Below are 13,777 nucleotides of genomic sequence, written 5' to 3' on the forward strand. Positions count from 1 at the left end.
CTGTGCAGAGCCGCCTGCCTCCCACCTGGCACCCACTTAGGCAACCGGAGGGTGTCCCAGAGTGGCCGCTGAAAGAGCCCAAATCACCAAGTCAGCAGCCTCCCCGCCCGGCTGGCTCTGTCGGAGAGCTGGGCCCAGGGCCGACGGCCACACTACTGACAGCAGGGTCCGTCCGCTCCAGGTGGCTGAGCTGGGGGTCCTGCACAGACACTCGGGGGCAGGAAGCAAGGAGGGGCTCAAGGACACGCAGCACCGTCGCCCACCGCACGGGCTCCCGGGGCTGAGCCGACAGCGTGGATGGTCACCGTGGGCATTCCACACGTACCTCCTGCCTGTCAAGATGGGCTGGGGGCTGCCGGAATGCACCCTGGCCTCGGAGGACTCACATCCACCTTGCAGGCTGCAGGCGTCCACGCTCCTTCTACAACGTTCTCCCACCGCCAGGCCTAGGCCACACGGAGGCCTGGGTGCCGGCCCAGGGGCCCAGGCCACCTCCCACGGCCCTGAGTGGCGCACGGCTCCCCCACTCAGCATTTACGGAGCGCCCACTACGGGCCAGCCCTCCACCTGCAGCACGTGTGGTGAGCCCAGCGAAGAACTGACCCTCCACCGCTTCTCTTCCCAGCAAACACCACGGGCTCCAGGTGCCCGTTTCCCGTGGCTGTGGGACCACACGTGGGGCCCGTGGGGTGGGGAGGGCAGGTTGCTCGTGGAGATGGGTGTCTGGGGAGGCTGGGGGCCCAGGGTCTGCATTCCGGGAGCAGCCCTGCGCTCGCTAAATTGCTTTATGTAAGTCGGGCCAGGCCAGGAAACCAGGAGCCCCGGCTGGGGATTAGTGACAGGCGTTGCCACGGCAACCTGATTAGTGGGAAACATGTCGTCTCTGGGAGTGCAGGGCTGCTCGGCAAAGGTAAAAGGAACCCCAGAGATTCATTAGCAACAGGTTCCCATGGCAACCGCTCCAAGCTCATTAATAATTTTTTTTCTTATTCCAAGTGTGGGTGTTGAAATTCTCCAGAGGGCTGAAGAAGGAACGGATGCCGGACGGACACGCACACACACACGCACATGCCAGTTCCTCCCACCTGCTGCCCGGCACCACCCCGCCCGGCACACGCCTCGCCCCACCTGTGTGTCCATGTGGAGTCAGGACACGAGGCCTAGCAGGCCCCTTGGTTTCGATGGCCCCGCCCTGCCTGGGCGGTCCCTCACAGGGAGATCCAGATCGGGGGGCTGCCAAGACCACCTCCCAGGGGATGCCCCAAAGTGTCCACAGGAAGGGAGGCGGGGAGTGTCCTGCTCACACAGCGTCAGGCTGGGCATGGCGCCTGACGCTCGCCGGCTGCGTCCTTGGGGACGGCCGCCAAAGCTACTACTGAGCTACTCAGAGACCCCATGTTTGGCGGAGCCTAACAAGCAGACACCGCCTTGGAAAACACGTCAGCAGGTCCACGCACGATTCCACACAGCAATTCCGCTCTCGGGTACGTACCCAAGAACACCGAAAACGGGTCCAAACAGAACTCACATACGTCTGCACGGCTGGTCTGCTCACAGCACCCTGAAGGTGGAAAGAGCCCAAGAGCCCACCAACGCTGGCACGGACATGCCGTGGTCCATCCACACAGCGGGACACGGGTCAGCCACCAAGGAGAATGAAGCCCTGACATGTGCTACGGCGTGGCCCCAGCTGGAGAACATGACGCTTAGAGATGGAAGCCACGTGCAAAGAAGCACGCGGTGTGGGATTCCATTTCTATGAAACGCCCAGAAGAGTCAGATCCAGGGACACAATGCAGATCAGGGGCCGCCAGGGGCTGGGGTCTCTCTGGGAGGACGAGAAAGTTCCAAAATTGACAGTGAGGGCCGCACAGCTCTGTGGGGACAGTAAAAACCAGTGAATCATGTGCTTTCTGTGTGAGTTGGGAGAGGACACATCTGTGACAGCACGAGTGGGCGTCTGCTCAGAATTCCAGAGGCCGTGCAGGGACCTGCCCTGAGCTGCACCTCCCCAGCGGGACACAGACCTCAGGTGCTGCGTGCCCCCCAGGGCTGACACCGAGGCAGGGCCCCCCAGCTCCCCCCCGGCCAGGCGCCCCCCCCCCCCCCCCCCCCGAGAAAACGTGACAATGCAGGGAATCCCCGCTGCTGAGGGGCGGTTGCTGGGTCTGAGTCGGCGGACGGGACGCTTCTCCCTGTGCTGCCCGTCCGGGAGCCGGCTCCGGAGCGGAGGAACACGGAGACACACTGTCAGCGGGCACACGGGCCCGTTCCACACTCCACCCGCGTGCTGCCATTCACGGCCCAGGACAGCCCCTGACCCGATTCGGAGCCGCAAAGCCGGGGGGCTGCTGGGTCACGCTGAACAGGGGGGTGACAGGTCTGGCCCCAGAGGCAGAGAAAGGAACGTGGCGGGGCAGGAGGCCTGTGTGCACGTCAGGACGGGGCAGTGTGCAGGGACGGCAGCCCCCCCGCGAGTGCTCAGGGGTCAGCCTGGGCCCTCCAAACCCCCAAAGCCCAGACACGCCTCCTCTCTGTCCCAGTGCCCCCTCCCCCGGGCCCACCCTGCCTCTGCCCACAGGCTCCTGTGGTCTGCATCCCCCTCCTTAACCAAGTGACCCCTGTTTCACGGCAGATTAAAAACAAACAGACAAAAGCTCTGGAACATTAGAAACTGTCAGGAACGCCCGGTTCTAAAACGTGACGCCGTGGTCTGTGGTTTTGGGTCTGTAAGCCTGCGCCCCAGGCCTGCCCGGTGCCCACATCCCTGGTGCTGATTCTGACTTCTGAAACGTTCCGGGGACGGTGGCATGGGCCTCCAGGCCCCATGCAGTCACGGCTGAGAGGGACCAGGTGCAGAGTTCCCAGGTGGCGGCCCCATCCCCCCACACTCGGCCAGTGTCCCCCCCACCCTACTCTCCCCATATCCCGTCTGCCTGCACCTTCCCATGTCCCTGCCCCCGCTGGCAGCCAGCAGCCCCCTCTTGGCCTCCTGACGGCGGGGCCGTGCGCCCCGAGTGATGTGTCCTTCAGGTCCCGGGTGCCCCTGAACCAGATCTCCGCGAGAGGCGCCTGCAGGGCACTCTGGCTAGCTCAGAACTTCAGGAGCTGGGCCTGCCACGCCCGAGGGCACATCACACGCGTGCCAGATACAGCTGGCCAGCCTGTGGCCAGAGCCGCATGGTTGCCCTCCCAGCAGCCCAGGCCCCAGGCCGCGTCCCAGTCTGCATCCACAAGGCGCTAATGCAGGCTGACTCATCAGACGGCGGCCGGCTGGCGACCGGTGCAAAGACAAAGGGACGCAGCAGGCGGACGATGCCGCGTGGCCCCCACCTGGTCCAGGGGACGCCTTCTGTGCCTCCAGACACAAGCTCCGTCTCTGCAGGGGGCTGGGCCTGCCAACAGCACTGGACACTCCCAGGGCACACAGAAGCCCGGTGCCCCTTCCAGGCCCACCACCCGATGCCCTCCATGCCAGGTCCCTGAGCCCACTGCCCTTCACAGGGCACGCCGGGGCCCACCCACCACCCGCCCACCCCTCTGCCCACGGTCACCCCTGCAGCCTGGGAGCAACCATCTCCCCGGCCTTCATGCCCTGGCCCCAGGAGGGCCTGGCTCTCATCCAGCCCCCCCCCCCCGCCCCCACCACACAGCCAGGCCGTGCCACGGCACCCTGAACGAGGCCCCGGGAAGCTAGGGGTCACCAGGAAGGCAGCACACCCTCCTCACCCAAGAATGGAGAGATGGACTCTGGGGTTGGGGGAGGGCCCTCAGGGAGCCCACCCCAGACTGGGCACAATCTCTTCTCTGGCCCCCCCCTGCCCCTCCGTGGCTTCTCAGAGGGGAACAGGGCCAGCCCCCCAGAGTCTCTGCCGCTACAGGGTGGGTCCCCGGCTGGGAATCCAGCCCCGGCAGCCGCCCTCACTGCCCCTGCAGAAAGCCATCTGCCTGACCGCAGGTCACAGAACGGAGTCAGGCTGGGCTCGACCTGGGGCTCCGTCTATGGCCCTGACACCCTACCTGTATGTCCCTGGGGCTGCAGGGAAGCACGGGGGGAAGGGCGGGACACTGGCGGAGTGAGGGCCTCAGACTCCAGAGGGATCTCCGTGGACCCTGTCCTGGGGGGGATAGGCCAGCCCGGCGGAAAGAGACCTGCAGAACTGACATCACGGATGAATACTTCCCTGGGGAAGCGCCCCCAAGCCGACGGCCCCCCAGGAACCCCGGAGGACATGGGCACAGAGACTGGAGCAGTCCCTGTCCCTCCTCACTGTGGAGCCCGGCATCTGACACCCTTACGGGGCCCAGAGCAGAGGGACCCCCTAGGCTCACAGCCCACCCCTGCCTCGCTGCCTGTGACTTCAGGGGCACACACTCCGTCTACCCCAAATTGCTCAGATGACTGACTGATTTCACAGTCGGTTTTCCCTCTCCCCGGGTGGCTCCTTGTCAGACAGCCTGACACGGCACAGCTGAGTGTGATTCATCTTAAAAAGGACTCCCTCCCGTCAAGACACCCAGCACCTCCTCTTTCTCCCTCTAGGGGGACAGCGGAGGGCACGCTCAGGGTGTGCGAGGTGGGGCAGGGGAATTCAGCCCGGAGGTGTCGGCATGCTGCCTCCTTCCGGGGACCCCCAGGTTCTGGCGGCTGCAGGAAAGCCTGGGCATCTGCGGACCCATCACCCCAACATCTACCTCCACCTTCACGTGACCCTATGCTTAGTCTGCATCTGTCTTTCCTCCTCTCCTGAGCACATGGCCACCGTGCCCAGGGCCCCCCAACTCCAGACTGACCTTGTCTCATGTCGGCTATATACACAAAGACCCAACTTCCACAGAAATCCACGTTCTGAGGTTCCTGGTGGACGTGAACTCGGGGGGATACTATTCCTGCCAGCACATTGGCTCACATGTGCCCGCTGGTGTGGACAACGTGCACACCCCCAGAGCCACCCTAGGCCTGGGTGAGGAGGAACAGGGAGGAGGAACAGGGACTGCTCCAGTCTCTATGCCCGTGTCCTCCGGGGTTCCTGGGGGGCCATCGGCTTGGGGGAGCCTGCCCCTGACCCAGCCTGGTGGCTCTGCCCAGGCCGCCCCAAAATGCCCTGGTGTAAGGAGGGGCACCACCTCTGCCGAGCCCCCAACACCGCCACCTTCGCACTTCTGTTTCCCTTTGCCCCCTCCATCGGCTCCCTGGGGCCAGCGAGGACCCCTCCCCGGGCCAGCGCCAAGGGCAGAGCCCCAGATGATGCACCATAACCAAGTCCACAAACGTCACAAAAGGCCGTGCAGCTGGGAAGCTGGAGGTCACCCAGGAGGCAGAAGGGGTTCAAAGATCGCCCCTGGGGCTCCAAGTGGGCAGTGTGGGTCGTGGCCTCAAGCCTGGTGCCAGTAACACCTCCCTGAGAACCTGGGGGGCTTGCTCCCACAGGCGCCACCCAAAGGCCATCGGGGAACACCCTGACCCTAACCGTCCCCGACAAGCCCGGTCCCTCCAGCCCAGGGGGTACGCGGCACTCCGACCACGGTCCAGCTGGCGGCCCCCAGCTCCCCGGCCTCCCCCGCCAGCCGAGACCTCACGCTGCTGCTCCAGTGGGTGGGGGTCGAGTGGGGATGGGAGGCTGCGGGAACCCAGCGGCCCACAGACAGCCAGGACGCAGGCCCCTCCCTCAGACCACGAAACACAACCCCAGGACGTGTCCTTGTCCACCACGGCCCTCAGCTTCGGGGTGGTGGCCCAAGTGGCCCCAGCCTCTGACACAGGGATGGGGTCTGGAGTAGGAGGCCCCCCCAAGCTCAGAAACTACCTCTGCCTCGCCGCCTTGGACCTCAGGGTCACATATCGTGTCCACCCCAACAGCTCTGCTCTCTTCCTAATAGAACATGCCCCTCAGCCTCTCCCTGCCTCGTTCACGTGTCCAAGACTGCTCACCCCACATGCAGGCCGGGGCTAGGGGACCCCAGGGAGGCCCGCGTGCTCTCAGAGCTGGGGACGGGATGGAACGAAGCCCAGGGGTCTTCGGGGCCCTCTCCCTGGCCAGCCGTGGACTGGACTGGGCCCTTCACCTACTGATCAGGGCCCCTGTGAACCCCACACTATCTGACCAAAGAGACAATCGGGACCATGTGAGGGAAAACCGAAACAGGTATGGGGCCACCACTGGGCTGCAGGAAGGGGTGCTAGGAACACTCAAGGAATCCCGGAAGGCTCTGGGGCCCTCCTGGGGTGAGGAGGCTCTGACTTCGGGCTACCCTCCCTGCAGAAATGTTGTTGTCCCCCACCCTCTGCCCCACGGCCAGCAAGGAGCTGAGACACCGGGTCCCGCTGGGCCACACCCTCCACACCAACGTCCCCACTGTCCAGTGCTCTGACCTTCCCTAGACTGGGGAGAGGGGAGGAACTGGCAGAGCCCAGAACAGAGAGGACAGCGTGACAAAGCAGGCTGGCCGCCGCCGGCCAAGCACGTCTCTGCACCGTGCCAGAGGCCGGCTTCGCTCAGCTCCAGCAAGACGGGGGACGGCACCCACCCAGGGGGACGCACCTGTCCCGGGCTCTGAGCAGCCCAGGAGAGCTGCTGGCCCCTGAGCAGCCCCGAGCATGACCACCCGGCCCACCCACGCCTGCCCCTCGCGGGTCAAGTGCTCTCGTAACATCAGCTCCCTCTTCTGCGTAAGCAGTCTGGATGGCCGATGCGGGGGCCTGGCCTGGGGCTGCCTGTGAGCGAGAGGGCAGGCAGGACTGGGGACACACCTGTACTGGTCTGGACCTGGGGGCAGTCAGGGGGTCACCAGGCTCACCCTGGGCAGTACCCAGACTTCAGGAGCCTGGGGAGGGGCGTTCTGAGGTCCCCCTTCTGCCCTCAAATTTGGCTGAGAAAGGCCATGGTTGAGACTGGGGAACGGGTCGGGGGGGGCTGCTCTGGGAAACGGACTTGGTCCTCTCATGCATCACACGGAAGAACACGGGGTGCTCGCGGAGCCCCCGAAATCCTCCCACACCCAGGAGCTGCTCGGGGCCGGAGACACAGACAGCTCACATCACAAGGCTCCCCGCTGCCTGCCGGTGAGCACAGAGGTGGCAGCGTCCCCACCCCGCTCACTCTGATTTCGCGCACTCATCAGCGGTCCTGCTAATCACCAGTCCAGGCTCTGACAGCTCCCCCTGCAGCACAGGGACCAGGGAAACTCAGCCTTGCCTCCCCTGCCCGGCGTGCGTCTGTTCCGGGGGGGCCCTGTGAGCAGGGTGAGGAGCTGCTACTCGCTCGGTGGAGACAGCACGGCAGAGGGCCCCCATCTGTCATCCGCGGCAGGCACGGTGCTCTGGGGACGGTGCCCGAACCTGCTGCCAACTCTCAAGGGCTGGGCTGTTTTCCTCTGCACCCCATCCTGTCTGGGAATCCGGGCCCTAAATCGCCTGACTCCACTCCCCGTGTCTACTTGCTGGAGAGTCAACCTGGGCCCACGTGACTCAGGGTTGTTCCTGGTTGTGTCAAATCAGCCCCTGAGAAGAGAGTAACCGGGTCCTCTGCGACCCTCACTTAAACACCTGCTTGCCAAGAGAAAGAGAAAGCCCGTTCCTGACCAGGCCTCCAGTGTGGGGGGACAGGGGACGGGGGCGGGACATGAGGACAACGCAGATGCAGAGTTAACATCTCCCGCCTGACCTTGACGGCTTGGGGCTGAGGTCTGGCCCCCGCCGGCCGGGCTGAGCGGGGCTGAGCGGGGCTGAGCGGGGACGAGCAGGGGCAGCGCGGCTGTCTGACAGGCCGGCCCATCCCCCGCATTCCTCCGCATCCTGACCCTGGACCAGGAGTCCTGCCAGGCGCTCCGGGAGGCAGCTGTCTGGCCCGCTGCACCACAGGAAGGCACAGGGAGCTCCCTGGACCCCTCTGAGTGCTCCGCCATGCCAGGGGGATGGGACAGGCACAGGGTCTGAGAGCCTCCCCTGACAGGCTGGCACCAGCCGTGTCCTCGCCCTGGGCGTCGTGGGCATGGTAGGGGAGCCCCAGCACCTTCCCATCTCCCGGCCTCGGCCCCTGCGGCGCCCTCCACGGGGTCTTCTCTCCCTGCCTCTCCTCGATTTTTCCCTGAGCCTGGTCCCCACACCGCCCCTCCCTTGAGGAGTGAGCCCAACTCCAGCTGGAGGCAGAAGCGTTCCCTGAGACCCCAGCTAGCCCATCACCCTGCCCACCATGCTCATAGGCCTCTCCTGGCCTCCCCGCCTCCCCTCACCTTAACCTCACAGCAAAAGCCGAACAGCTCCAGGCTCACAGATCCATTCCACCTGCCTCAGGACCTTTGCTTGTGCCGTTCCCCTGCGGGGGATGTTCCTGCTCCCTATCCTCCCACACTGCTTTCTATGTCCGCTCAGCTGCTGCAACCTCCCTGGCCCCCAGCCCCGAACAGCCTCCATCTGGTCCACCCAGCCCAGCGCCTCCACCGAGATCAGGCCAGCCAAGCTCTACTGCAGAATGGCCGAGGGCAGGACACGCTGAGCATGCAGCGGGAGCTCCTCGAGTCCTATGGGGAACCACAGTGGGCCCAGAGCGAGGACCAGCACAGAGCTCAGGCCAGGAGGTTTGTTGAGTGAGGACACCTTCCTGCGGGTGTTCACAGGAGCCCCAGCCTGGCTCTGCACCACGCCCCCGAGTCCCCCTGCAACCCCCCAGGCCCTCCCCAGGGTCCAGCTGGGCTGCAGATGTGGGGGCGGGGGCCATGCACAGAGCATTTAATCAGCGCTTCCTGGCCTCTGCCAACGAATCAGGCTGCCAGTGAGCTCAACGAACACCAACTGTTTGCCCAGCTCAGGGCCCCACAGGTGCCTGCGTGGGGGCACAGGGCAAGCCCGAAAGTCTAGGCCGCCGCAGAGAGAACAAGGCCTTGGCCACGACCCTTCCTGGGCAGTCCCGAGGAAGCAGCAGAGATGCGGAAAGCCAGGTCCCTCCCAGCAGACAAACCTCAACGCACGCTAATTCTCCTTCCACTGCCCGCCCCCCTGGCAGACTGACGCTGCCACAGATCTGGACCTTTCGTCAGAGTAGGATCCCCAATGATCAAAGCTTTCCACCTCCTCGTGGGAAGCAGAAACCCTTACAAAACCCATAAAAGCCTTCCTGTTCCTTCTCTACTACCAGTGCCTATCCATCCACACAGCCCAGCCCAACCTCACTTCCTCCAGGAAGCCCTCCTTAACAGCCCAGAAGAGCACACCTCGCAGACCAGCTCTCACTCAGGGGCCAACAGGAGGTCAGGCCCACATCCAGGGCCCCCCCACCAAGCCCTCCAGCCACACTAAGAACAGGGCTCCCCCAACCCTGCCTCTGGCAGGTACTCTGCGACCTGCCTCGCTCCGCTGCCCTCCCCAGCTCTCCGGAGCAATGGCCCATCCCCGTGGAGCCCCCACGACCATATCCCTGTCTCTGCTCATGCCAGCCTGGAGCAGGAACAGGCCCATCCCAGCCAGGCACACGGTCAGGGCTCAGTGTGAACGTGAGGGAACAGCAGTGGAGTCCAGACACACAGACCACTCACGGTCCCTCCTTCCTTCTTCAATCAGAGAAAGTCAAGGAGCCACCGGGAGGCTGGCCTGCAGGGTGGGGAGCCCGGGGCCCGTGCAGACATGCCATGCCCTGGCCAGCCCACAGAGGTGAGGCCCCCCCGCTCTGGGCACACCACTTCTGCCTTCACATCCTCTAACTCTACTAGGGACGGGATGGCCTCCCGTCAGCCCACCCCAGGCCCGCCCAGCGCCTCCTGAGAACCCCTCAAGGACTCCCCCGAGGGGCTGGCCTGGGGACTCCAAGTCCAGGCAAACAGACATGTGGGTGCCAGGAGGACAGGGGCCCAGGTCCAGGAACAAGGTGCTGGGATGAGGAGGAGCTTGGAAGGGGAGCACCCCCAGGCCTGGGTCCCCTGAGCACGTGAAGCCAGCCCTGTGCGTCAGACAAAGTACGCAGAGGATCATGACCACAAGGTCAGGAAGGTGAGGACAACCTGTAACTATCCTGTTCAATTCCGGTCTGCAAGAGCAGAGTGGGCTGCAGGATGGAGGAAGGGTCCAGCCCTGTTCTAAGTCAATGCCCCCAGTGTCCTCGCCAGGACACCCACACCCACTGTGAGCCCCACGTGCCGGTGGTGGCTGGATGGCTTGAAGCATCGGCTTTCATGAGACGCCTTTAAAAGCTTGGACTCGTCCAGCCTCACGCCCCTGCCCAACACAGGGGCCTGAGAGTCCGACTGGGCTCACCCAGCTCTGCCCTCCGGCAGCTGCGTGACCTTGGTGTGTCCTCTGGCTTCTCCAAGCCCTACGTTGAGGCGCACCGGGCACCTGGTCCCTGGGAGGCAACTCCTAGAGGTGCATGCCACCCCTGAGCCCCCAAGTGCCTCCTTGGCCACCTCCTGGTCCCTTAACACCCTTGCTGGGCTGCAGCCGGCCTCCCTGGGGCCCCCCTTCCCAAGCAGTGAGCATCTCTGGAGGCCCCGCCCGGCCTGGGTGCTAGGACGCAGCAGCTGCGTGGCAGGCAGGCGCGGAGTCAGGAACCCTGGGGGAGCCTGGGCAGAACATAACCCAGCCACGCAGGCTACAACACACAGATCCCACCCACCTTCCTCTATAAATAAACCTGTGTAGGAGAAACAGTGCTTGCCCCAAAAGTTCCACCACGATTGTATTTTCAAAAAAGCAAGTCAATCGATAAGGACGCGATTTGCCCTTGTAGGCTCCTCCGCCGGGCGTCGGGGGTCCCCCTTAAAGACAAAGCAGATCACGCGTGATTGTCCGTGCCAGGGTCATGCGCTCGGGGGTTCCCGAGAGCTCGGGGGCTTAGGGAAGGCCCCTTCCTGCATTCCAGTCCCTGAATGAATCCCAGCGTGGGGCCGGGCTCCAGGACTTCAGCTGGGATTCTGCCAGCCTCCAGGGACTGTGGGTTCCCAGAGCAAACCCAATTATCCCACTTCGTTCTCTGACTTTGTCCCCTGCAACAGGGGAGGCTTCATGGAAAGACAGGGCAGCCAGGGAGCTGGAGGGCACAGGAGCACCCTCTGTGTGCCCGAGGCCAATCTGCTGACCCCCAGGAATCTGGAGTGCTCTGGAAAGCTGTGCTGAGGCCCACAGGATCCCCGGGGGGAACCAGTCCCCACCTGTCCAGGCGTGCCAGCTTATTTTAGGTTTGCCCCAGAGCCAACACACACCCCCATAGCCCTGGCCTGGCGTCTGCCGGAGGTCAGCAGCCGTCCCCACGAGGCCGAAGGCCGTGATGTGCCCACCCCTCCTTGACAGATGCAGGATTTCCACAGAACACGAGTCAGCTGATCCTGGTATCTGAGCCCCTCAAACCCCTGCCAGTGCCCTCCGCCTACAGCCTGATGGCCCTCCTGCTCCCAGAGCCACAGGGCATCCTCCTCCTTGGGTCAGGAGGACGCACAAAGACAAGGACGCCAGCACACAGTCCTGCCGGCCCCATCCCCCAAGCCCCTTTGGGCTTCACCCTACCTGCGTGAGGCACCCCTGCCCCACTCCCCTACACTGAGTAACACACACACACACACACACACACGCCTGTCGGGCGTCCTCAGGGACACAACCCGCCTGAAGTGCCCGGAGCACCCAGCACCCCTGGGTCAGGCTGCAAGACTCTCTCAGCCTCCAGGGCCCAGAGCAGACAGACACGGGGGCTGTCAAAAGAGACAAAGTGCAGGCCTCACTGGGCTCTTTCCCTATCTGGTCTCTGCACACGCTTGGAAATGCCGAACGCACAAAGTCGGCCGCCAGTCCCGTCTCAGCCCAGGGTCCTCAGACACATATAGCCCCGTCACCCACCACACCACCCAGCCACGCCACCCTCCTGCCAACACGAGGTGGCTGGGCCATCTGCAGGCTGGAGTTCCAAAAACAGGACAAACCAAGCCTCAACACCTGGGGATGCCCCCCGAGGGTGTAGGACGGAGGCAGCCAGTATACTGCCAGGCCCCCAGCTGGCCCTTGGGCTGAGACTATGACCCCCTTCTTCACAACCGGGAGGTAAACCGGACTCAGCCGATGTTTGGATTTGGGGATAAAAGCAGCATGGATTTTATTACTTTTTTGGGGTACAAATTCCTGTTTTACATTTCATATTTATATAGTTAAACACACAAAGTAGGAAATATATACACACACGTTGCTGGTTTAGCCTCTGTCTTGATTTTGACAAATAAAGTTTACTTGCAGGTCCCCACCTCGGTCAACTCCCACCACGCGGCCACACCCCCCACCCCGCTGCCCCCATCTGTCCAGAATGTCCAATCCCCCCACGACAAAGAGCTGGAAGGCTCAGCACCCACAGCCCGGCCACCTGAAAACCGGTTCCCATCACCAGAGAAAAACCAGCAGGGCAGGACCCAGTACCAACCGGATCCCACCTGGACAGCCCCCAAACACCATCTGCTGGGGGGCCACCAAACCTGCCACCTGCATCCCAGAAGTGCCCCCTGGCCGACCCAACACCACTCTGGAACCTTCTCTGAAAGTCTGTGCCACTGTGGCCAGAAGCAGAGAGGGGGCCCCATCCTCCAAGGCCAGGAAAAGCCCTAGGGGAAGGGACTCAAGAGCGCAGAGCCAGCTGCGTCCCTGCCCCCCATCCCCAGCTGCGCATGACTTAAATCAGCCCCAGCACCGAGTTCAGCCTGGAGAAGTGAGTTCACAACCAACGTCACGGCACGTCTCCGTGGAAAAGGGCCGGCAAACTCGCACCGCCTCCCGGCCCCACGGGTCTCCCGCGACGCTCTGAACCGCAAAGCACAAGCTGAAAACTTTGCTCCCCATACTCTACTTCCTTCCGGCCTCCCCCTCCCCAACGAGGGTCCCGTCTGTGGCGGACATTCTGTTAGCCCAGGGAACAGCACTCCGGTCCTGACCGCCACCCAAGGAGCACAGGGAGTTCCGACTTCCCGCCCTGCCGACCCGTCTTCCCCTCCAAGCTCGTGGTAGCCTCGCCGCTTCTCTCCCACCCTCTCCCATCCCGCGCTAGCTCGGGACCGGGGACGCTCCGATCGGGTATGGAGCGATGCCCCCATTGCCGTCACTCCCCTGCCCTGCGCTCCACGCGCGCCCAGCCCGCTCCGGGTCCAACGAGTCCGATCTCGCGGGGGCCACGCGGAGAAGATCCCGCGCGCTGGACCCTCATGTTCCGCATGGCCGTAGCCCGGCGGCCCTGGAAGGATATGGGTTACAGACCAGCCGGAGACACCAGCTGCGCGGCCGCGTGGTCTGCCCGAGGCAGAAGAAGACCGTGGCCGCCAGCGCCGGGTACGGGACGGGCTGCTCCTCGTCGGCGCCCAGCTCCGCGCTGCGCTCGGCCGCCGGGCTCTCGGGGGGCGATGCGCCGGGCCCGCACCCCGGCTCCGCCTCCCGCCCCGGCACCCCGGGGCTCCCCGGGGCCGGCCCTACCGCCGCCGCCTCCGGGCCCGGGGCCGGAGCACCCAGGGGCACTCGGACCTCGTCGGCCGCCTGCGCGCCCTCGGTCATGGTGGCAGCGGGCAGCACCTGCGGGGTGACAGGCGGTGACCGGGACCCGGGAACGACACCCCTCGCCCGCCTCGGGCACAGCGGAGCTGCGGGAACAGCCGCGGTCGCCGGGATGTCTTTGTCTTCCCTTATTAGAGACAAATGCGCCCCCCGCCCCCGCCCCCGCCCCCCCTCCCTCCGGCGAGGGCTGGGCCGCCCCTCCCCCACCGCCGGGGCGGGGGCCCCAGGAGCCCCCTCTCCGGTCCCTCTAAGTTGAAGCGGGGCCCGCCGCCC

At 64.6% G+C, this 13,777-nt stretch overlaps 1 protein-coding gene across 4 annotated transcripts in view; it reads right to left on the reverse strand.

The window, feature by feature from the left end:
- The window catches only part of CACNA1H (calcium voltage-gated channel subunit alpha1 H), a 60,375-nt gene extending 46,784 nt beyond the window's left edge, over nucleotides 1–13,591 (reverse strand). For 2 of the 4 annotated variants that reach the window (XM_032425865.1, XM_032425864.1), the window contains exon 1: nucleotides 13,203–13,591. In XM_032425865.1, coding sequence (XP_032281756.1) covers nucleotides 13,203–13,504 — 302 coding nt within the window. In that variant the 5' untranslated portion in view covers nucleotides 13,505–13,591. The remainder of the gene's footprint in view (nucleotides 1–13,202) is intronic. The other 2 variants (XM_032425867.1, XM_032425866.1) reach the window with 1 other exon arrangement.
- Nucleotides 13,592–13,777: the final 186 nt, after the last annotated feature.

This window comes from Phoca vitulina, unplaced genomic scaffold (genome assembly GCF_004348235.1).
Source record: "Phoca vitulina isolate PV1807 unplaced genomic scaffold, GSC_HSeal_1.0 scaffold33, whole genome shotgun sequence".
NCBI lineage: Eukaryota > Metazoa > Chordata > Mammalia > Carnivora > Phocidae > Phoca > Phoca vitulina.